Here is a 27,625-nt window from a genome sequence, read left to right as displayed (position 1 = left end):
ATCACGAGCCCATTTATACGTTGCATCCCTTCCTTGATGGCCTGAGGCGTCATGGGCCCACCGAGCTATAAATAATTCACCCTTATGTTGCCAGTCCAAATCCACCTGAGCCACTTCAATCTTAGCAGCCTGATCTACTTGCTGGTTGTTTTGATGTTCTTCAGTGGCCCGACTCTTAGGTACATGAGCATCTACATGACGAACTTTTACAACCAGGTTCTCTACCCGGGCAGCAATATCTTGCCACAATGCGGCAGCCCAGATTGGTTTGCCTCTGCGCTGCCAGTTGCTCTGCTTCCATTGCTGCAGCCACCCCCACAGGGCATTTGCCACCATCCATGAGTCAGTATAGAGATAAAGGACTGGCCACTTTTCTCTTTCAGCAATATCTAAAGCCAGCTGAATGGCTTTCACCTCTGCAAACTGACTCGACTCCCCTTCTCCTTCAGCAGTTTCTGCGACTTGTCGTATAGGACTCCATACAGCAGCTTTCCACCTCCGATGCTTTCCCACAAGACGACAGGACCCATCAGTGAACAGGGCATATTGCTTTTCATTTTCTGGCAATTTATTATACAGTGGGGCCTCTTCAGCACGTGTCACCTCCTCCTCTGGTGATATTCTAAGGTTTTTTCCTTCTGGCCAGTCCATGATCACTTCCAAGATTCCTGGGCGACTGGGGTTTCCTATTCGAGCCCGTTGTGTGATCAATGCAACCCACTTACTCCATGTAGCATCAGTTGCATGATGTGTAGAGGGGACCCTCCCTTTGAACATCCAGCCCAGCACCAGCAGTTGGGGGCCAGCAGGAGCTGTGCTTCAGTACCAACCACTTCTGAAGCAGCTCGAACCCCTTCATATGCTGCCAGTATCTCCTTCTCAGTTGGAGTATAGCGGGCTTCGGATCCTCTGTATCCCCGACTCCAAAACCCTAGGGGTCGACCTCGAGTCTCCCCTGGTGCTTTCTGCCAGAGGCTCCAGGTAGGGCCATTCTCCCCGGCTGCAGTGTAGAGCACATTTTTAATATCCTGCCCTGCCCAGACTGGCCCAAGGGCTACTGCATGAACTATCTCACGTTTAATTTGTTCAAAGGCTTGTTGTTGCTCAGGGCCCCATTTGAATTCGTTCTTCTTCCGGGTCACTTGATAGAGAGGGCTTACGATCTGGCTGTAATTTGGAATATGCATTCTCCAAAAACCCACAACGCCTAAGAAAGCTTGTGTTTCCTTTTTGCTAGTTGGTGGGGACATAGCTGTTATTTTGTTGATCACATCCATTGGGATCTGACGACGTCCATCTTGCCATTTTATTCCTAAAAACTGGATCTCCTGTGCAGGCCCCTTGACCTTACTCTGTTTTATGGCAAAACCAGCCTTCAGAAGGATTTGGACTATTTTCTTTCCCTTCTCAAAAACGTCTTCTGCTGTGTTGCCCCACACAATGATGTCATCAATGTACTGCAGATGTTCTGGAGCTTCACCCTGTTCCAGTGCTGTCTGGATCAGTCCATGGCAAATGGTGGGGCTGTGCTTCCACCCCTGGGGCAGTCGGTTCCAGGTGTACTGAACACCCCTCCAGGTAAAAGCAAACTGGGGCCTGCACTCTGCTGCCAAAGGGATGGAGAAAAATGCATTAGCAATATCAATTGTGGCATACCACTTAGCTGCCTTTGACTCCAGTTCATATTGAAGTTCTAGCATGTCTGGCACGGCAGCACTCAGCGGCGGTGTAACTTCGTTCAGGCCACGATAGTCCACTGTTAGTCTCCACTCCCCATTAGACTTTCGCACTGGCCATATGGGACTGTTAAAGGGTGAGCGAGTCTTGCTGATCACTCCCTGGCTCTCCAGTCGACGAATCAGGTTATGGATGGGAATCAGGGAGTCTCGGTTGGTGCGATATTGCCGCCTGTGCACAGTTGTGGTAGCAATTGGCACCTGTTGTTCCTCAACCTTCAGCAACCCTACAATCGAAGGGTCCTCTGAGAGACCGGGCAAGGTGGACAACTGTTTAATTTCCTCTGTCTCCAAAGCAGCTATACCAAAAGCCCACCGGTACCCTTTTGGGTCCTTGAAATACCCTCTCCTGAGGTAGTCTATGCCAAGGATGCACGGAGCATCTGGGCCAGTCACAATGGGGTGCTTTTGCCACTCATTCCCAGTTAGGCTCACTTCAGATTCCAGTACAGTTTGCTGTTGGGATCCCCCTGTCACTCCAGAAATACAAATGGGTTCTGCCCCTCTATAGTTTGATGGCATTAGCGTGCACTGTGCACCAGTGTCCACTAGAGCCTTATACTCCTGTGGGTCTGACGTTCCAGGCCATCGAATCCACACAGTCCAGTAAACCCGGTTGTCCCTTTCCTCCACCTGGCTGGAGGCAGGGCCCCTCTAACACTGGTCACAGTATTCGCTGTTCACTTCCTGTAAATGTGAATCAAAAGTCCCCTGATCAAGGTCGGAAGTAAAATTAGCCCTCTTACTCTGTCTCGGGAACTGCTCACTGGAAACTGGAGCTGCAATCTTCCTGGGAGAACCGCCTTTCCTAATAGTTTTTCCTTGCAACTCACGCACCCGTGCCTCTAAGGTTGAGGTGGGTTTTCCATCCCACTTTCTCATGTCCTCTCCATAATCACGCAGGTAAAACCACAGGGTGCCCCGTGGTGTGTATCCTCTATATCCTCTCTCTTGAGCATAGGGACGTTGACTCCTAATGGCTGAGACACTGGTCCGTGCAGGTGGGGAGTAGGACAGATCCTCTCTGAGTTGTTGGAACTCTTGGCATATTTTTTCAGACAGTTTTTCCACAGCCGAGACACAGGCCCGTAGGGAGGAAGAGAGCTTTTCTTCGTAGTCCCGGAGTTGTCTAGCCACTTCATCCACCGTTGGTGCCTCGTCGTCTTTCCAGGCTAGTATTGCCAACGAGTTGGAATACGATGCTGGTGCGCTCCGTACCACCTTCCGCCACATGGATTGTGTGCACCTGACTTCATCTGGGTCTTTGGTTAACTGCTCATCATTCAGGTCACTGTAAATCACCTCCAGCACGCCTAATTCCCTCAGGTACTGGATACCTTTCTCTACGGTGGTCCATTTGCTTGGGCGGTATAAAACATCCTCCTTGAAGGGATACCTTTCCTTCACGCTTGACAGAAGTCGCCTCCAGAGGCTGAGCGGTTTTGCCCCTTTTCCAATTGCTTTGTCAATGCCCCCTTCCCTGGAAAGGGATCCCAGCTGCTTGGCTTCCCTACCCTCTAAATCCAGGCTACTGGCCCCGTTATCCCAGCATCGGAGCAGCCAGGTGATGATGTGCTCGCCTGGATGACGACCAAAATCTTTTCGCATATCTCGCAGCTCACTCAGGGATAGGGATCGGGTGGTCACCATCTCATTTATGGGTTCTTCCTCCTCTGGTTCTCGTGATGGCCCTGGTTCATCTTCATCCCTTACTAAACGAACTGATTTCCTTGTGTATTTTTTCTTCTGTATAGGGGCAACTGATACCGGCGCAGGTTGGTTCTCTGGTTTAGCCGCAGTGCCTGCCACTGGGGTTGGAGTAGCTGCAGTGCTTGTGGTGGGTGTTGGAGTAGCTGCAGTGCTTGTGGCTGTGGTTGGAGTAGCCACAGTGCTCATGGCTGTGGTTGGAGTAGCCACAGTGCCTGTTGTTTTGTCATCAGATCCAGAGACCCTCTCTTTCCCTTGAGGGTACTGAATAGTGTTGAACAGGGCTCTATAAGCATGGGCCAGTCCCCAGCATGTTGCAATGAGTTGTGTCTCTTTGGAGTTGCCAGGGTGAGAACATACTTCTTCCAAATACTTTACTAGTTCTTCAGGATTCTGCACTTGTTCAGGGGTGAAGTTCCAAAACACTGGAGGTCCCCACTGCCCTAGGTACTTGCGCATACGATCCCACACACCCTGCCACTCATAACTCTCCAGCCTTGGGGCAGATCTCTGGATGATATTCTTAAATTGCTTACTAACCTTTGTCAAAACCAAAACAATATTCCCAAGAAGTATCAATAGAAGTATCTTAACTGCCCAGGGATGTTCAAAATACTGAAAACTTTCTGTAATGAGGGAGGAAGCATTATAGAATAAGGTAATGAAGGTGCCATTCTGTAGTTCCTCCACAACAGACGTCTCCGAGGGAAAGGTATAATTGCTAACTCTCTCCATGAGGTGGTACCCGAAGTACAGTAATGACTTGTGTATAAAACCCAGATACAAAACCATGCTCAAGGTCAGGATTTTGATAAGGAACCTCCCAATCAAAACATCCTTAATCACTACAGAGCATAGCGCAATGCACAGACCAACACCAAGCTTTAACATGCACAGCCAAGAAAAGAACATGGTACAGATCAGATGAACTAATATCATGACCGGCAACTGTTAACAGACTCCTTAATACACTCTAGTTAATCTGTTCTTATCTCAAACCCTTCGTGCCCCACGTTGGGCGCCAAAAAGGACTGTCGTGGTTTAGTCCCAGCCAGCAACTCAGCACCACGCAGCCGCTCGCTCACTCCCCCTACCCCGATGGGATGGGGGAGAGAATCGGAGGAGTAAGAGTGAGAAACACTCCTGGGTTGAGATAAGAATAGTTTAATAATTAAAATAAAATAAAGTAAAATAATAATAACAACAATATAATAATAATAACAGTAATAATAATATACAAAGCAAGTGATGCACAATGCAATTGCTCACCACCCGACAACCGATACCCAGACAGTTCCCGAGCAGCGGTCGCTGCTCCCCGGCCAACCCCCCCCAGTTTATATACTGAGCATGACGTCATATGGTATGGAATAGCCCTTTGGTCAGTTTGGATCAACTATTCTGGCTGTGCCCCCTCCCAGTTTCTTGTGCGCCTGGCAGAGCATGGGAAGCTGAAGAAGTCCTTGACTAGCATAAGCAGTACTCAGCAACAACTAAAAACATCAGCATGTTATCAACATTCTTCTCCTACTAAATCCAAAACACAGCACTATGCCTGCTGCTAGGAAGAAAATTAACTCTATCCCAGCCGAAACCAGGACAACCGTAAAGAAGGGTATCCAGTACCTGAGGGAATTAGGCGTGCTGGAGGTGATTTACAGTGACCTGAATGATGAACAGTTACCCAAAGACCCAGATGAAGTCAGGTGCACACAACCCATGTGGCGGAAGGTGGTACGGAGCGCACCAGCATCGTATTCCAACTCGTTGGCAATACTGGCCTGGAAAGATGACGAGGCACCAACGGTGGATGAAGTGGCTGGCCGACTCCAGGAATACGAAGAAAGTCTCTCTTCCTCCCTACGGGCCTGTGTCTCGGCTGTGGAAAAACTGTCTGAAAAAATATGCCAAGAGTTCCAACAACTCAGAGAGGATCTGTCCTACTCCCCACCTGCACGGACCAGTATCTCAGCCATTAGGAGTCAACGTCCCTATGCTCAAGAGAGAGAATATAGAGCATACACACCACGGGGCACCCTGTGGTTTTACCTGCGTGATTATGGAGAGGACATGAGAAAGTGGGATGGAAAACCCACCTCAACCTTAGAGGCACGGGTGCGTGAATTGCAAGGAAAAATATTAGAAAAGGCGGTTCTCCCAGGAAAATTGCAGCTCCAGTTTCCAGTGAGCAGTTCCCGAGACAGAGTAAGAGGGCTAATTTTACGTCCGACCTTGATCAGGGGACTTTTGATTCACATTTACAGGAAGTGAGCAGCGAATACTGTGACCAGTGTTAGAGGGGCCCTGCCTCCAGCCAGGCGTAGGAAAGGGACAACCGGGTTTACTGGACTGTGGGGATTCGATGGCCTGGAACGTCAGACCCACAGGAGTATAAGGCTCTAGTGGACACTGGTGCACAGTGCACGCTAATGCCATCAAACTATAGAGGGGCAGAACCCATTTGTATTTCTGGAGTGACAGGGGCATCCCAAGAGCTCACTGTACTGGAGGCTGAAGTGAGCCTAACCGGGAATGAGTGGCAGAAGCACCCCATTGTGACTGGCCCAGACGCTCCGTGCATCCTTGGCATAGACTACCTCAGGAGAGGGTATTTCAAGGACCCAAAAGGGTACCGGTGGGCTTTTGGTATAGCTGCTTTGGAGATGGAAGAAATTAAACAGCTGTCCACCTTGCCCGGTCTCTCAGACGACCCTTCGATTGTAGGGTTGCTGAAGGTTGAGGAACAACAGGTGCCAATCGCTACCACAACTGTGCACAGGCGGCAATATCGCACCAACCGAGACTCCCTGATTCCCATCCATAACCGGATTCGTCGACTGGAGAGCCAGGGAGTGATCAGCAAGACTCGCTCACCCTTTAACAGTCCCATATGGCCAGTGCGAAAGTCTAATGGGGAGTGGAGGCTAACAGTGGACTATCGTGGCCTGAACGAAGTTACACCGCCGCTGAGTGCTGCCGTGCCAGATATGCTAGAACTTCAATATGAACTGGAGTCAAAGGCAGCCAAGTGGTATGCCACAAGTGACATCGCTAATGCGTTTTTCTCCATCCCTTTGGCAGCAGAGTGCAGGCCCCAGTTTGCTTTTACCTGGAGGGGTGTTCAGTACACCTGGAATCGACTGCCCCAGGGGTGGAAGCACAGCCCCACCATTTGCCATGGACTGATCCAGACAGCACTGGAACAGGGTGAAGCTCCAGAACATCTGCAGTACATTGATGACATCATTGTGTGGGGCAATACAGCAGAAGAAGTTTTTGAGAAGGGAAAGAAAATAGTCCAAATCCTTCTGAAGGCTGGTTTTGCCATAAAACAAAGTAAGGCCAAGGGACCTGCACAGGAGATCCAATTTTTAGGAATAAAATGGCAAGATGGACGTCGTCAGATCCCAATGGCTGTGATCAACAAAATAACAGCTATGTCCCCACCAACTAGCAAAAAGGAAACACAAGCTTTCTTAGGCGTTGTGGGTTTTTGGAGAATGCATATTCCAAATTACAGCCAGATCATAAGCCCTCTCTATCAAGTGACCCGGAAGAAGAACGAATTCAAATGGGGCCCTGAGCAACAACAAGCCTTTGAACAAATTAAACGTGAGATAGTTCATGCAGTAGCCCTTGGGCCAGTCTGGGCAGGGCAGGATATTAAAAATGTGCTCTACACCGCAGCCGGGAAGAATGGCCCTACCTGGAGCGTCTGGCAGAAAGCACCAGGGGAGATTCGAGGTCGACCCCTAGGGTTTTGGAGTCGGGGTAGGGGGAGTGAGCGAGCGGCTGGGTGGTGCTTAGTTGCTGGTTGGGGCTAAACCACGACAACCAATTAAACCAGTTAAGGGTAGAGTAGCAATTTGGTGCTTTGTGCCTCAGACTGTATCCATGCTGAGCTGAGCAGAGGTTTGATGCTGTGCATTTCAAGATGCCTCATAGAAAAGAAGGGCACAGAGCTGGGCTGCTTACAGGGGCCTGAATCCAGCTGACCAGATCTCCTCTGACATAAGTCTACCAGAGAAGCCTGGGGGACACCTTTTGGTGAGGATATTACATTGGCGTGAACCTTGTAGAGGACAAATGTTGTGCTCTTCCACCTGGCCTTCAAGGCTCGTGGGATGGAGCTGTAATCCACAACCTGCGGCATTCCCAGAAGGCACATCCAGACAAAGTGCCCTGATGATGGAGTCACCTTTCATTCTAACAATGTCTCCAGCTGCCAAGTATCATCTCTACAAAAAAGCTGACAAAGTATAAGAGATGTTAGGTGAAAGGAAGACACGTGCAATTACAGCTTCTGTGATATGGTATGTGCAGCCTCGAAGAGTAATGAAGAGGGAGGACAATGAAACCTAAGAAAGACAGGGCAGCAAAGGTGACAGCTCCACAATTACTCCATTTGCGTGGAGTCGAAGCAGGGAACACAGAGTAACCTGTCTGGGGAAGCAAACAGGTGTGAGGTGGGAACCGCATGGGGCTTGTCCTGAAAAAGTGATAGACTGAGCCTGTCCTTCCTCTGCCATATCCAGCTGCCTTCTTCCTCTTCATTCAGGATAAAGACCATTAATAAGATAAACTACAGGAACGTGAGAAGGAGAGTGTTGGAATTGTGGTTTATGGTTTGTTTCCCCCCCACAGTCCTATTTCCTTGAGCCTTGATAAATGAATGTCTTCTTATCTGATGGTTCAGCTTATCTGGTGTTGGGAGGAACAAGGTGAATCAGGATAAAGTCTGCAGTTTGGGAGCACATTGATCCTACCTGCAGGTCACCACCAGTGACATGACTCACTGGAGAGGCCAGGTGCAAGGGAACATTTCTGGCACAGCGGAGGGCAGGAACCCATGGTGCCAGGTTGCAAAGGGTCAGTGCAGCGGCTTGTGTTCCCAGCTGCCAGCTTTTCAGGAGAGGTTCCTTCTGCTCAGCACAAAATCCAGCCCCAGCAGGATTTCCTGTACCGCTTGACAGGTCTTGAGCCCTGTCTCAGTGATGACAGTGGCAGGTCTGTGGATGTGGATGTATTCACAGGAGCTATGCTGAGCACATTCATAAAGGAAGGTGCTGGGATGACCAGTGATTTAGGCTGGGAAACAGCTGGGCAAACTGGTTTAGCAGAGGTGTGGGGCCCATGGGGCACAGCACAGATTTGGGACTCTGGCAGCACCGCAGAGCAAGGAGTCCATTAACTTGTCCAATATTTTCTTGCGTGTGCAAAAATTACATGTTTGGGGAAAGGAGTTCCCCCTTCCCTTCTGCAGCGCATGAAAAAATACTTTGCTGTTTGGGATCAAACTTCCTGCTTGATGATTTTGGTTGATTGTGCCCTAAATCCACTATCCCGAGAGAGTAAGTGCTTGTTCCCTGCTCCCCAATCCTGTACAAGCTGGGATGCTACAGGCACAGACTTCACTTCACCGGCTGGGCAGCCATACCTGCTTTGCTCCTTCCTTGCATGGAAACCACCCCTGCCCCTGAACAGCCCTGGGGCCATGTGCCTGCTGTTTCTGATTCTGTCCCTTTTGTGATGGGAGAAACAAAAGTGTGGGCAATAACTGAGAGGAGGTTTCACCAAAGATTTATACAACAGCAGGATGGCGGGGGGGGGGGGGGGGGGGGGAGTGTTGTTCTTTGTTTCTTTCTTGATAATCCCTGATGTTTACTTCACTTTTTTCTTGGCAAGCAGTGAGCTGACATCACCATGATTCTGATCTCTTCTGCAAGTTACATTAGCTAATTTAAGTCCACCCTCGTGCAGTGCATCCTTGATTACACCACCCGTGCAGCACTTTGCATCTACCAACACGGACCGCAATCTGCTGTTGTGTCCGGTCACCCAGCACCACTATTGCCCCCTTGAACTCTTCAAAACATCTTCAGTCCTTTACTGCCCTAAATTAGTGTTGCAGCTAATTCTGTCCCATCACTGCTCATGTGCTTTTTCAGACCGTTTATGAAAATGCTGAAAAGCGCAAGCCCTAGTGCAGCTCCCGGGGAAGCATCACTGGTACCTCCCTCCACCTTGAAAACTGACCTGCCATCCTACCTTCCATTGCCTGTCTGCTTGACACAGAGACCAGCATGTTATAGGATGAGATGGACTAAGGACATTTGGTGCAGAAACTGGTTCAAAGCTTTTTGGGATCCAGGTACGCTACATACATATACTAAGCTGCACCTACACACTTCCCACCTCTTCTGAGGAGCAGTAGAGAGGCAGGACTTCTGTCCAGAGTGGGGTTGTATCATCCTTTGGCCTCAACAGAAAGAAATGCTTTTCTTAACTGTACATTGTAGAAGAGAAGGGACACCCACCGATGAGGGGTCCGAGGGACCGACAGGGTCTCCCCCCCCCCCCCCCGCGCAGGGGCCCGGACGCGCGTCCCACGCAGCTGTCGGCGGGGGGCTGGGGTGGGGGCAGCCCCCGCCGCGCCCCCCACCCCTGGGGGCACCACCAGTTCGAGTCCTGCGTCGGGCGGCTCACCTGGCCGGGACGGGCGAAGGCAGACTTTGCCGCCAGCCTCTATAAAAGGTAATGGTGGCGTAAGTCAGAGCTGCTGCCTTCTTCCCGCTTGCTCTCATGTACGCGTGGCCCTGCGGGCAGGCATGCACGGAGCTGCCACCAGCCGTCTCACGCCGCACCCGCGCACTTGCTGGAGATGAGCCACGCCGCGCCGCGCTGCGGGTCTCCCTCCTGCTCCTGGCCGCTCTGGGCCGCGCCGGCAGCGAGCACGAGCAGGAGCACGGCGGCGAGGACCTCCCGCACTCCCGGGAGAGAGGTGAGTCGGGGGGTGCCCTGATGCACCGGGCATTGGGTTTGGGGTCCCTGGTGCACGGGCACCTTGATGTGTGGGGCACCCCAGTACTGAGTTTGGGGTCCCTGATGCATGGGGCTTCCCCCCCTTGCTGGGTTTGGGGTCACAGATGCACAAAGCACCCCACTGCATGGGATCCTGGATTTGGGCTCCAAATGTTTGGGGGGGGGGGGGTCCCCAATGCTGGGGGTGTCACCGAAATCGTGAGGAAAACTCTCTAATACTTAGAATCATAGAATCGTCTAGGTTGGAAAAGACCTTTAAGATCATCCAGTCCAACCATTAACCTACACTACCAAGCCCACCTAAACCAATCAAGGGTAGACTAGACTAAACCATGTCCCGAAGTGCCACATCTACCCGTTTTTTGAACACTTCCAGGGATGGTGACTCCACCACCTCTCTGGGCAGCCTGTTCCAACGCTTGACCACCCTTTCCATGAAGAAATTTTTCCTAATTTCCAGCCTAAACCTCCCCTGGCGCAGCTTGAGCCCATTTCCTCTCGTCCTATCGCTAGCTAATTGGGAGAAGAGACCAACACCCACCTCACTACAACCTCCTTTCAGGTAGTTGTAGAGAGCGATAAGGTCTCCCCTCAGCCTCCTCTTCTCCAGGCTAAACAACCCCAGTTCCCTCAGCAGCTCCTCATAAGACTTGTTCTCCTGACCCTTCACCAGCCTTGTTGCCCGTCTCTGAACACGCTCCAGCACCTCAATGTCCTTCTTGTATTGAGGGGCCCAAAACTGGACACAGTATTCCAGGTGCAGCCTCACCAGCGCCGAGTACAGGGGGACAATCACCTCCCTGCTCCTGCTGGCCACACCATTCCTGATACAAGCCAGGATGCTGTTGGCCTTCTTGGCCACCTGGGCACACTGCTGGCTCATGTTCAGCCGGCTATCTACCAACACCCCCAGATCCTTTTCGGCCAGGCAGCTTTCCAGCCACTCCTCCCCAAGCCTGTAGCGTTGCATGGGGTTGTTGTGACCAAAGTGCAGGACCCGGCACTTGGCCTTGTTGAACCTCATACAGTTGGCCACGGCCCATCGATCCAGCCTATCCAGGTCCCTCTGCAGGGCCATCCTACCCTCCAGCAGATCGACACTCCCACCCAGTTTGGTGTCATCTGCAAACTTAGTGAGGGTGCACTCGATCCCCTCATCCAGATCATTGGTAAAGATATTGAACAAGACTGGCCCTAAAACAGAGCCCTGGGGAACACCGCTCGTGACCGGCTGCCAACTGGACTTAACACCATTTACCACAACTCTCTGGGCTCGGCCACCCAACCAGTTCTTTACCCAGCGAAGAGTATGCCTGTCCAAGCCGTGAGCTGCCAGCTTCCCGAGGAGGATATTATGCGAGGCGGTGTCAAAAGCTTTGCTAAAGTCCAGGTAGATGACATCCACAGCCTTTCCATCATCTACCAGGCGGGTCACCAGGTCATAGAAGGAGATCAGGTTGGTCAAGCAGGACCTGCCTTTCGTGAACCCATGCTGGCTAGGTCTGATCCCCTGGTTGACCTGTACTTCCCTGTGGAGTTTGCTCAAGATGAACCTCTCCATAATCTTTCCCGGCACTGAGGTCAGGCTGACAGGCCTGTAGTTCCCCGGGTCCTCCTTCCGGCCCTTCTTGTAGATGGGTGTCACATTGGCAAGCCTCCAGTCATCAGGGACCTCCCCTGTTAACCAGGACTGCTGATAGATGATGGAGAGTGGCTTGGCGAGCTCCTCCGCCAGCTCCCTCAGTACTCTCGGGTGGATCCCATCCGGCCCCATAGACTTGTGAGCGTCCAGGTGGCGTAGCAGGTCATTAACTGCTTCCTCCTGGATTATGGGGGCTCCATTCTGCTCCCCATCCCTATCCTCTAGCTCAGGGGGCTGAGTACCCTGGGGATGACCGGTCTGGCTGTTGAACACAGAGGCAAAGAAGGCGTTAAGTACTTCAGCCTTTTCCTTGTCCTCGGTGACAATGTTCCCCCCCACATCCAGCAAAGAATGGAGATCCTCCTTGGCTCTCCTTTTATTGCTGATGTACTTATAAAAGCATTTTTTATTGTCTTTTACAGCACTGGCCAGATTGAGTTCTAGCTGGGCTTTTGCTTTTCTAATTTCCTCCCTGCATGACCTAACAAGATCCCTGTACTCCTCCTGAGTTGCCCGCCCCTTCTTCCAAAGGTGGTAGACTCTCCTTTTTTCCCTGAGTCCCTGCAAAAGCTCCCTATTCAGCCAGGCCGGTCGATTTCCCCACCGGTTGGTCTTACGACACACGGGGACAGCCCGCTCCTGCGCCCTTAAGACTTCCTTCTTGAAGAGGGCCCAGCCTTCCTGGACCCCTTTGCCATTCAGGACCGCCTCCCAAGGGACTTTCCCAACCAGGGTCCTTAAGAGGCCAAAGTCTGCCCTCCGGAAGTCCATGGTAATAGTTTTGCTGCCCCTCCGCTTAGCATCACCCAAAATTGAGAACTTTATCATGTCGTGGTCGCTAAGCCCGAGACGGCCTCCGACCTTGACATTTCCCACAAGCCCTTCTCTGTTGGTAAACAGCAGGTCAAGCAGGGCACCTCCCCTGGTAGGCTCACTTACCAGCTGCATTAGATAGTTATCCCCCACATACTCTAGGAACTTCCAAGACTGCTGCCTCTCTGCTGTGTGGTATTTCCAGCAGATGTCTGGCAAGTTGAAGTCCCCCATGAGAACAAGGGCTAGCGATTGTGGGACTTCTGCCAGCCATTTATAGAATGCCTCATCTACCTCTACATCCTGGTTGGGTGGTCTATAGCAGACTCCCAACAGGACATCCGCCTTTCCGGCCTTCCCCCTCATCCTTACCCATAAGCATTCCACCTTGTCATCACCACTGTCAAGCTCTATGCAGTCGAAACACTCCCTAACATACAGAGCCACCCCACCGCCTCTCCTTCCATGCCTATCCCTTCTGAAGAGCTTATAGCCCTCCAGTGCAGCACTCCAGTCATGAGAGTCGTCCCACCACGTTTCTGTGATGGCAACTATGTCATAGCCATCCTGCTGCACAAGGGCCTCCAGCTCCTCCTGTTTGTTGCCCATGCTACGTGCATTGGTGTAGATGCACTTAAGCTGGGCTATCGATTTCGCCCCCAACGTTGTTGTGCTGCCCCTGGGCTCCTCATTAGCGGGCCCGTGTATATCCCCTTCCCCCTTCAAACCTAGTTTAAAGCCTTCTCAATGAGTCCTGCCAACTCATGGGCGAGAATCCTTTTCCCCTTTGGAGACAGCTGATCTCCATCAGCCGCCAGCAGGCCCGGTGCCGTGTAGACCTCCCCATGATCAAAAAACCCAAATTTCCACCAATGGCACCAGCCTCTGAGCCACCTGTTAATCAGGTGAGTTTTCCCATTCCTTTCAGCATTCCTTGCTGCCACTGACGGGATTGAGGAAAACACTACCTGCGCTCCCGATCCTGCGACCAATCGCCCCAGTGCCCTGAAGTCCCTCTTCATTGCCTTAGGACTTCTCTCTGTAATCTCATCACTACCCACCTGTATAACCAGCAACGGGTAATAATCTTGATGCATTAAAGAGCAGGCATTACTTTATTCGACGCTGGGTGCAAGGTGGAATATTTCCACAAATCAAGCACACCTACTGACGTTCATTTTGACATTTATACATGACAGTTAACACACCACGCCTACCTAATACATAATCATTGAACTGACTGAGCATCCTCTTCTTCCATTGGTCTGTATCTTTTCCGCTTAGTTTTAAAGCTACAGTGTGATTTTAATTCACTGCACATGCTCAAAAGGAGTAGGGGGGTTAGTCCTTTCGTCCCTCAATTGAGTCGGTGGTCGCAATCTCCCCCTGCCAGAATTACCTTTCCTTCAGTTACCATGCTTCTGCAATCGCCCGATTTCTCAGCATCTTCTGGGGCAAGATGATCCCTTTTACACTGCTGACCTCACATTTGTGGCCTTCCCTTATCTTTACAACCTTCTTTGTAGCAGGATGTTTCCATTGTCAGTGCTTGAAGTTCTACTGAAAGGGGCTAAACCCCTGACAATCCCTGACCCAGATAGTTTTAGTTATTTGCTGAGCAGAGTAGACAAATAGGACAGATATTTCAAAGAAGGTGACTCCTTGTCTGGCACAATTAAAACAGACCTTAAGCAAGCTCGTTAGGCTTCCTGTGTAAAACACTGATAACATAGACTCAGGACACCTGTGCCTTGAGATGAGCACTCAAGGAACTGGTTTTGTAACATTCCAAGGCTGAAGGACTGATGAGCTAATTCAGTGACCATATATGGACAAAGGAGGCCTAAAGTTCAACTAGCAGACAAGTGAGGAAGACTATCGGAGACCACTGGAGGACCCCCGAAGACCACCAAAGAGGATGACTATGCATGCGGATTGGACATTTGCATATATTAATGAGCTTACAGGAAATCTCATGTTTATGTAGATGAATTCTCGGAAATCCTATGAATATGTATGACTTTATAGTATATAATCTTTGGAAGTTTGCCAAATCGTTGGAGCACTCATGGTGGAATGATCCCCAGTGCTGCCTAGTGCTGTAATAAAGGATGCCTGCTTAATAATAATTTTGTTGCTATTGAGTTTTATTTCGGGAACTTTCTGAATACTCCGTTTCCTCCTATGGAGAGGTTCGGACTTTGAGAAATAGTATCCGTGATTTTTTGTTTCAGTGGTGTGCTGGCAGGAAGCGGCAGGGCACAGCGTGGAGTTTGGGGTGGGTGGGGAGTTTGGGATGGAGATGGGGAAAAGGAGGTGGGAGGTGGCAGGGAGGTAGGTAAGGAACAGGCAGCCTGTCCCACGTTGTGCTGGTGTTATAGGCTAAAGATCTGTCTAGAGTTCCATGAGGGAGCAGGTCTCGGTTTGGATCCACAAAAGCTCCTGCCAGGCACTAGAAGCTGCATGCCTCTGCACTGCTGCTGGGTGATGTGCTGGCTCCCTTTTCCTCGAGGCTTGTGTGTGAGGTAGGGCTGGTGGCCCCCCAGCCCTGGGTACTTGGCACAAGCCAGGGGTTGTCACTGAGGCTTTTCCATGGGCTTGCTTAGAGACTGAAGTCCTGTGTTATGGGTGTCTTTGGGAAACAGTAACTCCCTTTCTCACTGCAGCCTGTTTCTTCTCTCCCTCCTATTCAGACCTGCCCTGATCTCTGTGTCCTCTTCTTGATCATCCCCCAATGCCCTTTTTGTCCAGCTGAGCCCATTTCTCTTGCTTAATCCCACTTATTCATCTCATTCCCCAGCTCCAAGCACTGATCTGTCCCCTGGAATTTCCCCATTTTTATCCCTTCTGCTGGGATGGCCCTTTCTCTGCAGTGCTCTGTGATTGTTTCTTCTTTTCCCTGGTACTTGCTGGGGCAGTTGGGTTCACAAGGAGCAGGAATGTGCCCTGGTGTAAAGCCTGCCCTATGCTTTCCCCCACCCAAACCCTTGCCCCTCTGTGGGGCCTGGTCTCAGGCCCTGCAGCCCAAGCAGTTCTCCCCCAGGACCACAAAGAACAATCCCTGTGCCGACCTGCACTACTGGTGGCAAATTAAAGGCTGATCCCAAAGGCTTGCAATGGGTCAGAGTTTATAAACACCAAGGGGCTTTAATGTAGCCAGGCTTGGGAGGGGTCAGTGTCCCCATGGGCAGTGCACAAGGCAGTGTCCTGGGCTGAAAAGAGCATGGGCTCTGCATGGGGTGTGTCTGGATGGAGAAACCAAGGCTGTGCTTGTGGAGGCAGGGCTGGGAAGGCACAGCCTTCCTGTAGAGAGAATCCTTGGTGGGGGGCTTGGTAGAAGGATGCTCGGGTTGTGTGCCCTGCTGCCCAGACCCCATGCCAGCACTGTGCTTGCCACAGACTGGCCTGGGGAGCTGGCTGTGAGCATGGCAGCACAGCCTGGGTACTGTGATCAGGTTATCGCTTTCAAGGGACAAGGTGCTTGGATGTTTTGTAGGCTGGGACCTGGCTGCTGTGGCTGGTCCCTGCTTTGGGGCTTTCACTCTGCATCTCTGCATGTCCTGGTAGCTCCTGGCTTACTGAGCATCAGGACTAACACCTTGTTTTCCCTCTTCTCTGGGCTGCAAGCTCCACTGGTCCCCCCACAGTCTGGGACTGATCTGCAGACAAGGGCTTCTTCCTTGGGGGTACAGCAAGGTGGTCCTGCCCTGGCATCCCCTTGTGAACCAGTCTCATCCCACAGGCCTTTGACCAGCAGACCTGGGTCTGGCCCAGGGCTGGGTCCCAGCAGAAAGAAGAGGCTCTGGCAGGATCTGAGTTCTCCCTGTGGCTGAGCACAGGGCATTGTGTGCCCAGATGATAAGAGAGCAGGATGTCTAAGCCAGAAGTGAGCCTACTGCCCTGCCTTCTGCGTACAAGCCATCAAACTTCTTTTGCTGGAGTTCAAGGCAAGCAGGCAGCACCGATGGCTGTGTTGCTGCCAGGCAGCATCCACACTGAAAGGCACATGGATGCTGTCCTACATTTCAGCATTGTCAGGTGTCCTGCAGCAGCTTCAGGCTGTGTACACCCTAAAATGTGAAAAGAGGGGGCAGACACAGAGGGCAGACCCTCTGGTCTCCTTCCATATTGCCTGGCTCTTCTGAGGGGTGTCTCTTGCTCCATGCAAATGATTAGGAGTCCCTTGGGTGTGTGGTCCATCCCTAATCCCTGTGGTGAGGTCTCCTGGGAGCAGCCTGCTGCATCAGTGCCTTTCCTACATGAGATTAGCAGTGGCCCGTGGTCGTGCCGGCTCCTCACCCTGCCAAAAGCTGCTCCTATCCTTTCTCCCAGGCTGCAGGACATGCTGAGCAGCATGCTGGTAACAGCAGTGTCTGCCTGAACTCAGCAGGAAAGTGCCGTTGGATGGTATTGGATGTCAAGGAGGGAAGAAAGCTGGTGCTTGCGGCAGCGCCAGTATCCCAAAATGGGAGGGCTGAGAGGGAGTGAGCAACAGGAGGAGAAAGCACGAAAGAGGAAGCAAGTGAAAGGGGGAAACTCCACTGGATTGTGGGCTATTGGGGGAAGGGGGGCTCTGTGTGGCTGAACACAGAGGCTTTCTCACCTGCAATGGCAGTCAGCTCCTGTTGGTGCCCTGCTAGGTTTTCCTGCTGGGACCCCTGCAAGGAGTCCTCTTCTTGCATGTTATCTCCCAATGTGCTCATCACAGCAGTGGGCAGCAGCTAGGTTGTTTCCCTCTACATTTTTGGGAGTGCTTTGCAGCTCCTTCTGGGGCTGTGGGTACTCTGAAGTAGGGCAGGGTGCGCAAACTGCTGCAGCACCCACCACCGAGGCGCAGCCGCCTCTTTTCTGGTGAATGGCAGCAGTTCAGCAGAAAGGAGACCTGGCACCATGAGGCTTTCCAAGGGAGAAGACGTGCTCCAGCAGAGAGCGTGGGCTTGGGGCCTCACATAGGAAGAGGCATACTTTCCAAGGCCCAGATGTCTTTTCTCACCCCTGAGCTGGAATCCACTCCTATTAATAGCAAGTGGCTGTCGATAGCCGTTGTCAGCAGCAGGGACGGGGACCAGAGCAGCACCTGCCAAGCTACTCCTGTATCCTGGCTGGGCTGGCAGGCATTTGCCCCACTGAGGGACGGAGACCATATCAGGGCTGGACTGTACCTGCTAAATGCTCCTCCATGTCCTTGCACCCTGGGCAGCTGATGGAGGTGGGTGTGGGTGCTGCCCCTTGCTGCTGGGTGCATGCACTCCCTTGCCCCAAGCCTGATCCACCCCAGGTGGGACAACAGCCTGTCTGCACCAGCGCTGTGCCCATGGTGAGTGTGCTGGTAAGGACAAGTCAGAGGAGGAGCCCATGAATTACCCATTGTGCCAGTCAGGGCAGGGGCATAATCCTTATGGGCTGTGTTTCTCTGCTTGGGGCAAATCCAAGTCCTGTGTCCCTTTGCCTGGAGCTGGTTGCTTGTGGAAGGGCTGGTGATAGCCAAGGTGTTTGGTCAGGGGTGTCTGAGAAGAGGCTCTGGGGCACCTCTAAGGCCAGCTCCAGCGACATGCTGGGAGCCTGGGCTTTGCTGGCAGCTCCAGAGGAGAGTGATGGTGTGTGGAGCACTGTCGTATCCTCAGAACCTGCCCCAGGAGGGCTTTGCTCCCTCCAGGTCTGCACACCGGGGACGCCCCCAGCTCTGGGAGGCTCAGGGCACGCCAGCATGTCCTGCACCAAGAGTGCATCCTGCCCTGCTGTGGCTGCCATGTGCCCCATGGGTGACATGGGGTGTGCAGAGGTCCTGGCATGGGCTTCCCCATCTTACCCTCTGCTTTTCCTAGGAAAAGGGTTTGCATGAGGTAGGACCCTTACACACCTTTGTGTAGGAATTTGGGTGGTCAGGTGAGTTGGGGCAGGGGGCTGCCAGGATGGAAGCTGCATGTTTGGTCTGGCACATTTTCCTGTGGCAGTCTGCCCCTGTGGCTAGGGGCACCTGCTGTTGAGGAAGACGAAGTTTTGGTGCTCATTTGCTTCCTCTGCTGTGAGTCCTGGGGTTGTTTTCCCCAGTGGGAGGAGGGTGTCTGTGCGGTGCAATGCAACTTGCTACCCAAATTCTTCGTGGTGTGGGAGCTGCTCTTCCCCCACACCTCCTCCAGTGCTTCAGCATCGCAGGAGTGCCACCAGGACAGCCACTTCCCTGTCTGCTCTTGCTTACAGAACCTGAGCAGGGAAGCTGCAGACCTGTCTCATTAAGTGCTTTGTCTTGGGATAGTGGGAGGTTTTGGCTGCTCCAGAGTAGCTGCAGGAGCGCTGGTACAGTTGCTCAATGATGGAAGCCAATATCTGTGATTTTTCCATTATAAGGATGATAACAAAGTGTCAAGCCCTGGGGTTTTCCCTCTGGCCAAAGCATGCAGGAGACCTGGCGCTGCTCAGAGGAGGCAGTGCCCTCCGGGAGCATCCCCCTCACTGGGGCAGGGGGAGGAGTGGGAAAGCGAAGGCAGGGAGGGGGATTGAAGGCAGAGGGGTGTAGTGGGAGCCCAGGGACCTGCTGCCGGGGCCAGGAGTGCTGCCTGGCAGAGGTGTGTCTGCTGCCATTTCCCTTCCATTCATGTGGGGTTTTTTTCTCCTTTTCAAGGTCCTGACTGCAGTCACTGGAGCTATGAAGGTAAATACCCTGCAGTTACTCCTGGTTTTTTCCTATCACCCAGCAGACCCTGGGCCTGAGCCAGACGTGGTTAATGATTACAGGGTTCCTGTGCACACTCCGTGGCTCGCCCTTCCCTCCTACCTGACCCTGCCACCTCAGTGGTGCCTGAACCTGGGCACAAGATGGGCTGAAGAGCTGGGGGTTGCTCTGATTTGAGCAGGAAGCAGCAGCTGCATCAAGGGCCCCCTGGGTGTGGGGGGATGCCCCTCAGGGCAGGGCTCCTCCCTGAATGGGTGCTTGCCTGATCCTGTGCCAAACTGGGAAGCAGGCTGGGCTCTCCAGGCTGGACTTGCAGCCCATGCTGGGACTTTGACCTGCTCAGGGATTAGCTTGTGTCCTCACCTCTGTCCCCTTCCCTCCCTATCCTGCCTGGCCCTGCTCTCCCACCATGGCTTGGGGGGCTTCTCCACAGTACCTGTGATGGGCATTGCTGCAGCTCTAGTGCAAATGCACCCCTTCCTGCCACAGTGGTGGGCCAGGCCCTGGCACCATCACTCTGCTTGGGACCAGGGGCTGGCTTGGACCTGCTAATGCCCAGCTCAGTCTTTACAGGGGTCCTATGAGGGGCTGGCAAGGTGAGCCTGGGCTTGCGCTGGCCCAAGATGTGCTAGAAGCAGCCCCTGTGGTGCAAGGGGAGGTTTTGGGGGCATCAGCCATGCTTATCCCAGCTATGGTGCTGTGGAGAAGCAGCAATTTAAGCAGTCACCCCAACCATGTGAGCTGGCCCTCTGCAGGGCTGTACCAGCACAGCTACAGCCAGGAACCCATCAGACCTGTGGCTGTGGGCTTGCATGATCCCAGCAGCACTGTGGCACCTTGCTTGTGGGGCTCAGGTAGCAGAGCAGGCAAAGTGATACCTGCCAGAGGCCAGGCTGTGCAAGGCAGCAAGTGTGTGATGAGCTGCAGAGCAGCAGCTCCTCGACCTGCAAAGTCCATTTGTAAATTATCTTCTTGCGCTCTTTCCAAACACCCCTAAAATAGACTTTCCTGGTAGCTCACCACACTCTGAGACCTTTCCTGATACAGCTGCATGCAGTCACATGGTGGCACAGAGCTGCTCCCAAGCTAACTTGGTGGAAACTAACCTTGCGTGCATGGCTTATTCCCTGGCCAGTGCCCACCACCTGCCTTTCTGGCAGACTCCTTGCCTGGGTGGTCTCACTGACACTCCCTCCCTCCCTCCCCGTACCAGACCAGGAGCACTGGGGTGTGGACTACCCGGGCTGTGTGGGCATCATGCAGTCGTGCATCAACATTGACACAGCCAGGACCATGTTCAGCCCCCAGCTGTGGCCGATCCAGGTCTCTGGCTACAGCCTGCCTGCCAATGAGAAGCTCAAGCTCAGGAATAGTGGGCACACAGGTGGGTACAAAGGCACAGGCTGGAGTGCAGGCAGAGCCTTCTTAGCCTTTCCTGGCAGGGCCAGGCTTCTCTGACACCCTTCCCCTGGGCTCTGGGAAGGGGATTCTCTTGCAGGCTGCAGTCGCATTGCCTTCAAGGCCAAAAGGGAAGCATTGGGCTGCTGAGCCTTTACAGGTCCATGTGCTTTCCTGGCTGGAGGGGAGAAACCAGGAGATGGAGAACTCGCTGCTTGCTCCAGGAATTTGTTACAACCCACGTTTCCTTTAAAAATGTGTCCCTGGTATTTCTGATGCAGGTTTGCAGAAACTGGTTCTTCTCCTGCATTTCACTTTTAAAGGACTATTAAAGTCTCTGATGTGGCTTAGCCTTTAAGGTACCTACTTCTCAGTCTTTTAGGACACAACATTGGCCAACTTCTTTAAGTCTGTGCTTTAGGACACTATCTCAGGTTCTTAAGATGTTTTGTAGGGTTTTTTCCTTTTCCAGTTTTAGAATGTTTATTTGGAAAGTCCAGACACAACTTCTTCACATTATTTTAGTATCAGTCTCACCATGTCAAGATATGGAGGGAAAAAACCCATCTCCTTCCCGCTCACCACCCCACAGCTGGGGATGGTGGTCCTGGTTGCTACTGGCTCTTTCTGGGAGCACGTTGAGTGTTTTGTGTGTGCTGGTGTCTGCCAGTCCCTAAGCTAAGAAAAGCTGGCGGAGACAGGGACTTAAACTCGCTGAAGGTGTGATAAGGCACCTCCTTGCCCTGGTAGCTAGCAAGATGGAGCTGATCTGTGTATACAGCAAACTCAGCAGGTTGGACTCACTGTGCATGGTCAGATCAGCCATGCAGTGCATGCACAGAGCTTTATATTATTTCCTCCTGCCCTAGCATGCCTGCAGAGTTAAACTAGTTGCTATTTTAGACACCCTGGCATCTGGTGTTGCTTGGTGTTCAAGCCCCCGTGGTGGGGGAGAAGTCGTTTCTCACATGCTTATAAGATGCTTTTTTTTATTCTGGCAACTGCTGGTCTGCTTTATTGAAAAGCCATAAATAAAAAGTTGCAAATCTACTAAGGTATTTGTACAGTTACTCCTTTTTTGTAATATAAAGTATATACACTGTATAAGCTTTTGCAAGGACCTGAAAATGACTCTGGTAACTAGTAGAAGGAATGTACTGATTTAGATATACAAAAGAAATGTAAAAGCAGATAAATTCCCAGGGAGGGAGCAGTCTCCTGCTTCTGGTATTTGAGTTTTGTATCTCTGAGCCCAGTGGCAGGGAACGCCACAGAGGACAAATGACCCGTCACAGCCCTGTTACGTTGTTAATCCCAAATCTGTGCCCGAGCTCTGTGATGTAACTAAGAGACACTTCACCTATAAAGGAGGAGGTAGGAAAAGAGTTGATTTTTAAAAATGAGGAAAAGGTGCTTAGAAGGATAGGATAGCCTTTCTCGGGGTCCAGGGATGCTCCTGATATTTTTGCTGCATGTCCAGGTAACTCAGCTTTTAGATCTGCCACACTGCTGTATGAGGGTGACCAGCTGGGTTAGCTCAGTTGGTTAGAGCATGGTGCTAATAATGCCAAGTTCACAGGTTCAATCCCTGCTCACTGCAGGGGGGGTTGGGCTCAATGATCTCTCAAGGTCCCTTCCAACCCAAAGCATTCTATGAGTCCAAGATACCTGGCTAAACCACATTAAAGTAAAAGGCAAACCCAAATATGTATTTACTGTACCCAAAGAGGCAAAGTTTTAGCTCTAAATGCTTTCAGAAGATTTAATGCTACTGTGTCACCAGCTCCAGTGCTGGTCAGACACTCACAGGCCACTTTGAATGGTCCCAGCTTGCCAAGTGCTGCAGCTCTCTGTCCTTGACTGTCCTGCTTTCACCACTCTACCAATATCTTTCTCTATTAATTTTGTCCACAGTCTCTTTATATTATTCTCACTTACTGAATAAATTGTTGGATAACATCTGGCTTGGAGCTGGTCCCTGGGAGTCTTGGGGGGGGGCTGTTCACTTTCCAGCATTTTCATAGCAGCTATTTTTGAAGCTGATGTATTTACCAGGGTGTCTCGCTACCTGAAGCGGAAAATTGAAGCCTGTTGCATTGGCACAGCTCTGGACATTGACCCACCCATAGCCTCATTAAATATTGAAAGCAAGCTTGTTTGTGGCAAATTTCCACAAGCCCAGGGTGTTTCTTTCCCTTGAGACATCTCTGTGTACCTGTGGGATGGACTGGGCTTTGTGTTTTACTGACTGACCTCTTCCTTCTGCCCTTGCAGTTGTCGTTGAGCTGCCCCAGTCACTGGCCATCACCAGTGACTATGCCCAGCAGTACCAAGCCGTGCAGCTGCATCTGCACTGGGGCTCCCTGTTGGGACCTGGCTCGGAGCACACCATCAACGGGCACCACTTTGCTGTGGAGGTAAGGAACCCTTGTGGTGGATGCAGCCTTTCCTCTCCTGGTGCTGGAGTGCTGTCCTGCTCCTAGGCCATGGTCCTGGTTGTCACTGGATGAATGCTGTAACCACTTGGCCAGGATCCCTGCTCCCTGGGCAGCTCTGCAGCAGCGGAGTTCAGTGTAGGAGCCCACGCTTTGGTGCCAAGTGCCCAAAACAAGAGCCAAACTCACGCTGCAGCCTGCGGTGCAGAAGTGAGGAGGAAACAGGACGCTCTGCCTGCAGGTGAGCTGGGGCTGGCCACATGTGAGCAGTGCAGCCTGTCCCTGTGCTGCAGCCCAGTCCTGAGCAGCCTGCTTTGGGAGCTGCAGGGACTGTTTACTCTGTACACAGTGTCTTCCTGCTCTGCAGATCCCATCTGGTTTTATTCATCCTTCACTAGTGTTGTCCTCAAACCAAGCCCAGCTCTGCAGTACGACCCCCTGGTATCTAGGGCAGCGTACTGGTTTGCTGTCTGTGAGCAGGGAAGTTCCTGTGGGCAGCCCTTCACACTTGCTGCTTCGCAGTGGCACACTTTCTTGGTTCCACCAGCATATTCCCTTCCTAAGAGGGGTGCTCGGCAGGGGTGCATGTCTCTCACAGCCCTTGCTCCAGAGCCCCATGGGGGTGAGCACCTCCTGGAGGTGCCCATCCTACATCAGGGTTGCATGTTTCCCTTCCAGATCCACATGGTCCACTACAGCACCAAGTATGACAGCTTTAAGGAGGCAATAGTCCACCCGGATGGTCTGGCCGTACTGGGAGCCTTCCTGGAGGTGAGTCTCATAGCTCAGCCCTGGGCAAGAAGGGGTAGGAACAGTGCTGGGGGGGAGTGGGACTGGGGGGGCAGAGTCAGGTACAGTTTTGGGGACAGGCAAAGGTGCAAATGTACCTGGAGAGAGAGAGGGCAGGGCAGCCCTGATGGGAGGAAGGGTTCACTGGGACAGGGTGCCCCTTGCAGGGAGCGATTCTTCCCTGCTGGCACTGCCATCACCACCTGGTCTCCATTCAGCCCCTGTGCTTGTCATTTCTGTGGGGTTTCTGTGTTGCAGGTTGGGCCAAGGGAGAAGCCATACTATCAGGAAATACTTGAGCATCTGTGCAAAATCCAAAGAGAAGGTAAGGCCCTGTCCTACCTAGTACTTGTCTCAGGGGCTGCAGCCCAGCAGAGAAACCCGCTGCATGGCAGAGAGGCTGCAGCAGGTGTTTGCCATGTGTATGTGAGAAGGGGAGCATTGCAAAGCTTGTACAGAAACAGCTTTCCAAGGTGCTCTCTGCTCACAAATGCTTTCCCCTGCCTCCAGGGCAAACCTACTGCCCTTTCTCCAGCACACTGGATGCAGCAGGGTGGACCCTGGCACATGTGGTGCCAAGCTGGGCTGGGGGTGATGCTCCAGGTCAGGTCTGTTCCCATGATCTCCATGCTGGTCCTGCCTGTTGTCCCCTGAGGGGTTGCCCCACTTTCTCCCACAGTGTTTCTCCTCCCAGGCGAGGAAGTCTTGGTGCCTGGATTCAACATTGCAGGCCTGCTGCCTCCCAACCCAAAACTCTACTTTCACTACAGTGGCTCTCTGACCACTCCTTTCTGCTACCAGATGGTGAAGTGGACAGTCTTCAACCAGACCATGCTGCTCTCTCATGACCAGGTCCATCAGGGCAATGAGCTCCATGCTCAGTCTTGCCCAGCCTCTCCCCACAAGCACGCACCATACACATTGGTCCCCTGGGGCTCGCCTGGCTCCCAAAGGTGGGACACGCCCATCTCTGCTCATGCTGCTCTCCTTCCAGATGTCAGTGCTGGTGACAAGCCTGAGGAACAATGACAGCAAACCTCTGCAGAACAAGTTCCAGCTGGTGCAGGACCTGCTGCTGTCCTGGCAAGTTTCCAGACCACCCTCCTTTTGGCAAAGCAGCTGCCTTCTGGTAAGGAGCATGTGAATGTGCTCAGGCTGCACCCAGCTGCGGGGATGCAGGGACGGGGCAAGGAGCAGCAGTTGAGGCTTCGCATCTCTTTTGGAAATGCAGCATTTGCATGGGTTAGCCCTGCCTGGCAGGTGACTTGTGGCAGCGCTGGTCTCAGGGTCACGCTCTCCCCCGTTTCTGCACTTGTCTCTCCCTGCACGGGGAAGATTGGTTTCTAGGAACTATTTTGTCCTTGGCCTTGCAGAAGCAACAGTAGCATGGCTGGGGGATGTATGATCAAGAGCAAATAGCCAACTCCTAGCATCCCAGCCAGATTCTTCATCTCCAGAAGCAATAGCTAAATTCAGTAGGAGCTGCAAAGGTACAGGCTTGCAGCGAGCACCCCACTGCCAAATGCCAAGAACTGCAGAAAGGGCAGTGCAGGGGACCCCTCCTGAAGGCTGTGCTCTGCCAGTGGGGTAATGCAGCCATCCTGGTCAGGCACACGGTTCCCTGCCCGACGCATCCCCATCTGCCTGTTTTCAGTTTGTCCTCGAAGGCCTTTCTTGCATTGGTGGTTTCCAGTGATGAGTGAAATTTTTGTTAACCCTCAGGTGTGACTATCGCTCCGCATCACTGAATTATTGCCTGTTGCTGCTCTCTGAGGTCACTGGGGTGTTTTTTGTCCAACATCCTGTTCCTTTTCTGTTTTGATGGCATTTCCTACGCTTTGTGTCAAGGTAACTAATAGAAACAGCATGCGTGCTTGGTCGCAGGCCCTTGGGCAATGCCTCAGTAACCACACACCAGTGCAGGGCACTTCCCACCTGCAGCCAGCTCGCTAACGGCGATAGGCTTTTAATCACATGGTCTTCAGCCTGGCTAGCAGTTTCCCATGTGGCACTACATCAAATGCTTCACTGAAGACAGGAGAGATAAAATCTACCACATTTTCTTTTTTCTAGAATATCACTTATCAAAGAAGGATATTGGGTTAGGCTGGCATGCTCTATTTTTTGTAAACCTGTTAGATACTATATCATATTTTCCACTTACCGCCAAGCCTTTCTTTAGCTTTCTTGCAGAAGCTGTTCCAAAGCCTCCAGCCACTGAGGCTGGGGCAACCGGGGCTAGCAACGGCCAACTATCTCCTCCCAGGGAGCTGCTCACCATCTTGCTGCAGGCAGCTGTCCCTGTGGTTGCTGCCTGCCAGGCTTGCCCCATGTCCCTCTCCAGGGTCTCCTGCAGGGTTTGACATGGTCATGGGGTGCTGCGGTGCTCTGCTCCCTGCCTGCCCACTTCCTGGGCAGCAGCAGTTGCAGTGGGGGAGTTTCTGGCTGGACTCAGTGAGGCTTTTGCGTGGGCTGTGGTTCAAGGAATTTTTTTTTTTTTTTTTTTTTTAAATTCCCCCCCCTTCCTTTCCCTTAATGCTTTTGGCAGGGTGTTGGGGCCAGGCTTGCAAGCTGCTGGGGATGCAGAGGGCAGCTCTCCCCTGTCTGCTCATGGGCGATGGGGAATCTTGCAGGCAGCCCTGCTTTGGCAGCATGGCCTGAAGCCCCACAGGCTTGACTCTTCCCTCCCCAAACACCTCTGGCAACCTCTTGACTGCGCTGTCTCTCTTCCAGATAGCAACGGCTCAGCCGCAGCAGGTAGGTGAGGTGCTGGCCTGAAGGAGGGGAAGGCAGCCAGCAGGGTGTACCGGTGTACCTGTGTACCTGCCTGGGAAGGGGGGGTCCTGGCAGCTGTGTGCTGAGCTGGGGGGCAGGCAGCCATGGTGGGGGTGCAGGGCTGCCCTAGCATCTACACAGCTGGCTCTCACAGGCATCCTCTTGTCTTTGTCTCTTGCAGAACACTCCAGTTCTTCATTTCAGGCAGGTAAACATGCTCAGCTCAGGCTGCTGCCTTCATGTCCCCTCTGCCTTCGGGCCACCGGCCTTCTCCAGCCTTGCCCCATCTCCCTCGTCCGGTAGCCACAGGGGACCATCCCGTGCAACATGCCTGTGCTTGGCTTGCTTGCAGGGGACGTGCTGGCCATGCTCTTTGGGGTGCTCTTTGCCATCATGGCACTGGCCTTCCTGCTGTACAGCTACAAGCACCACAGTCAGAACAAATGGTGAGCGATGAGATGGGGAGCTGCAGGAGGAGGGGCCCCAGGGGGTGGCAGGGGTCAGTCTGGGGCATGGGAAGTGGGGTTAAGGGTGGTCTCCCAGGCAGCAACATGGGTTAGCAGGGCCCCCCTGCCTGCTCTAACACCACACACACATTCCCCCCACCACCACCCCCCCAGGCTGGACTCACCAACCAAATCCAAGGTCATCTACACGGCAGCCACCACCGACAACACCATGTGAGCCCCATGCCTCTGCAGAGGTCCTGGCCCTGCTGGCTCAGCCTGCCCCACCCCCCCCACCCCCCTCGCTCCTGCCCCAGGCTGAGGGCCAGTGTTCCAGCATCCTTTGGCCACACAGGCTACCCACATGGACTGTTTGCCTGGGGCAGCAT

General features: G+C 52.6%; 1 protein-coding gene across 1 annotated transcript; it reads left to right on the top strand.

Moving 5' to 3' along the window:
- The first annotated feature begins 10,025 nt into the window (after positions 1-10,025).
- On the top strand, positions 10,026-27,474 carry LOC142596437 (carbonic anhydrase 9-like). Its single transcript, XM_075725534.1, has 13 exons — positions 10,026-10,224; positions 14,460-14,466; positions 19,356-19,372; positions 20,607-20,777; positions 23,066-23,208; positions 23,905-23,997; positions 24,274-24,340; positions 24,710-24,867; positions 25,010-25,136; positions 26,749-26,772; positions 26,972-26,998; positions 27,143-27,236; positions 27,411-27,474. The coding sequence occupies exons 1-13, from the start codon at positions 10,026-10,028 to the stop codon at positions 27,472-27,474; spliced, it is 1,191 nt and encodes a 396-aa protein (XP_075581649.1).
- The last annotated feature ends 151 nt before the right edge of the window (positions 27,475-27,625 follow it).

This window comes from Pelecanus crispus, chromosome W (genome assembly GCF_030463565.1).
Source record: "Pelecanus crispus isolate bPelCri1 chromosome W, bPelCri1.pri, whole genome shotgun sequence".
Lineage (NCBI taxonomy): Eukaryota > Metazoa > Chordata > Aves > Pelecaniformes > Pelecanidae > Pelecanus > Pelecanus crispus.
The sequence above is the reverse complement of the archived record's forward strand: the minus strand, read 5'-3'. Positions and strand labels throughout refer to the sequence as shown.

Excerpts from the sequence above, each read along its gene's own strand:
- LOC142596437 (XM_075725534.1), top strand. The coding sequence starts at position 10,026 with ATGTACGCGTGGCCCTGCGGGCAGGCATGCACGGAGCTGCCACCAGCC. Across the intron at positions 24,341-24,709 it reads GTGCAAAATCCAAAGAGAAG|GCGAGGAAGTCTTGGTGCCT; the intron begins GTAAGGCCCTGT and ends TTCTCCTCCCAG. Across the intron at positions 25,137-26,748 it reads CTCCTTTTGGCAAAGCAGCT|ATAGCAACGGCTCAGCCGCA; the intron begins GCCTTCTGGTAA and ends TCTCTCTTCCAG.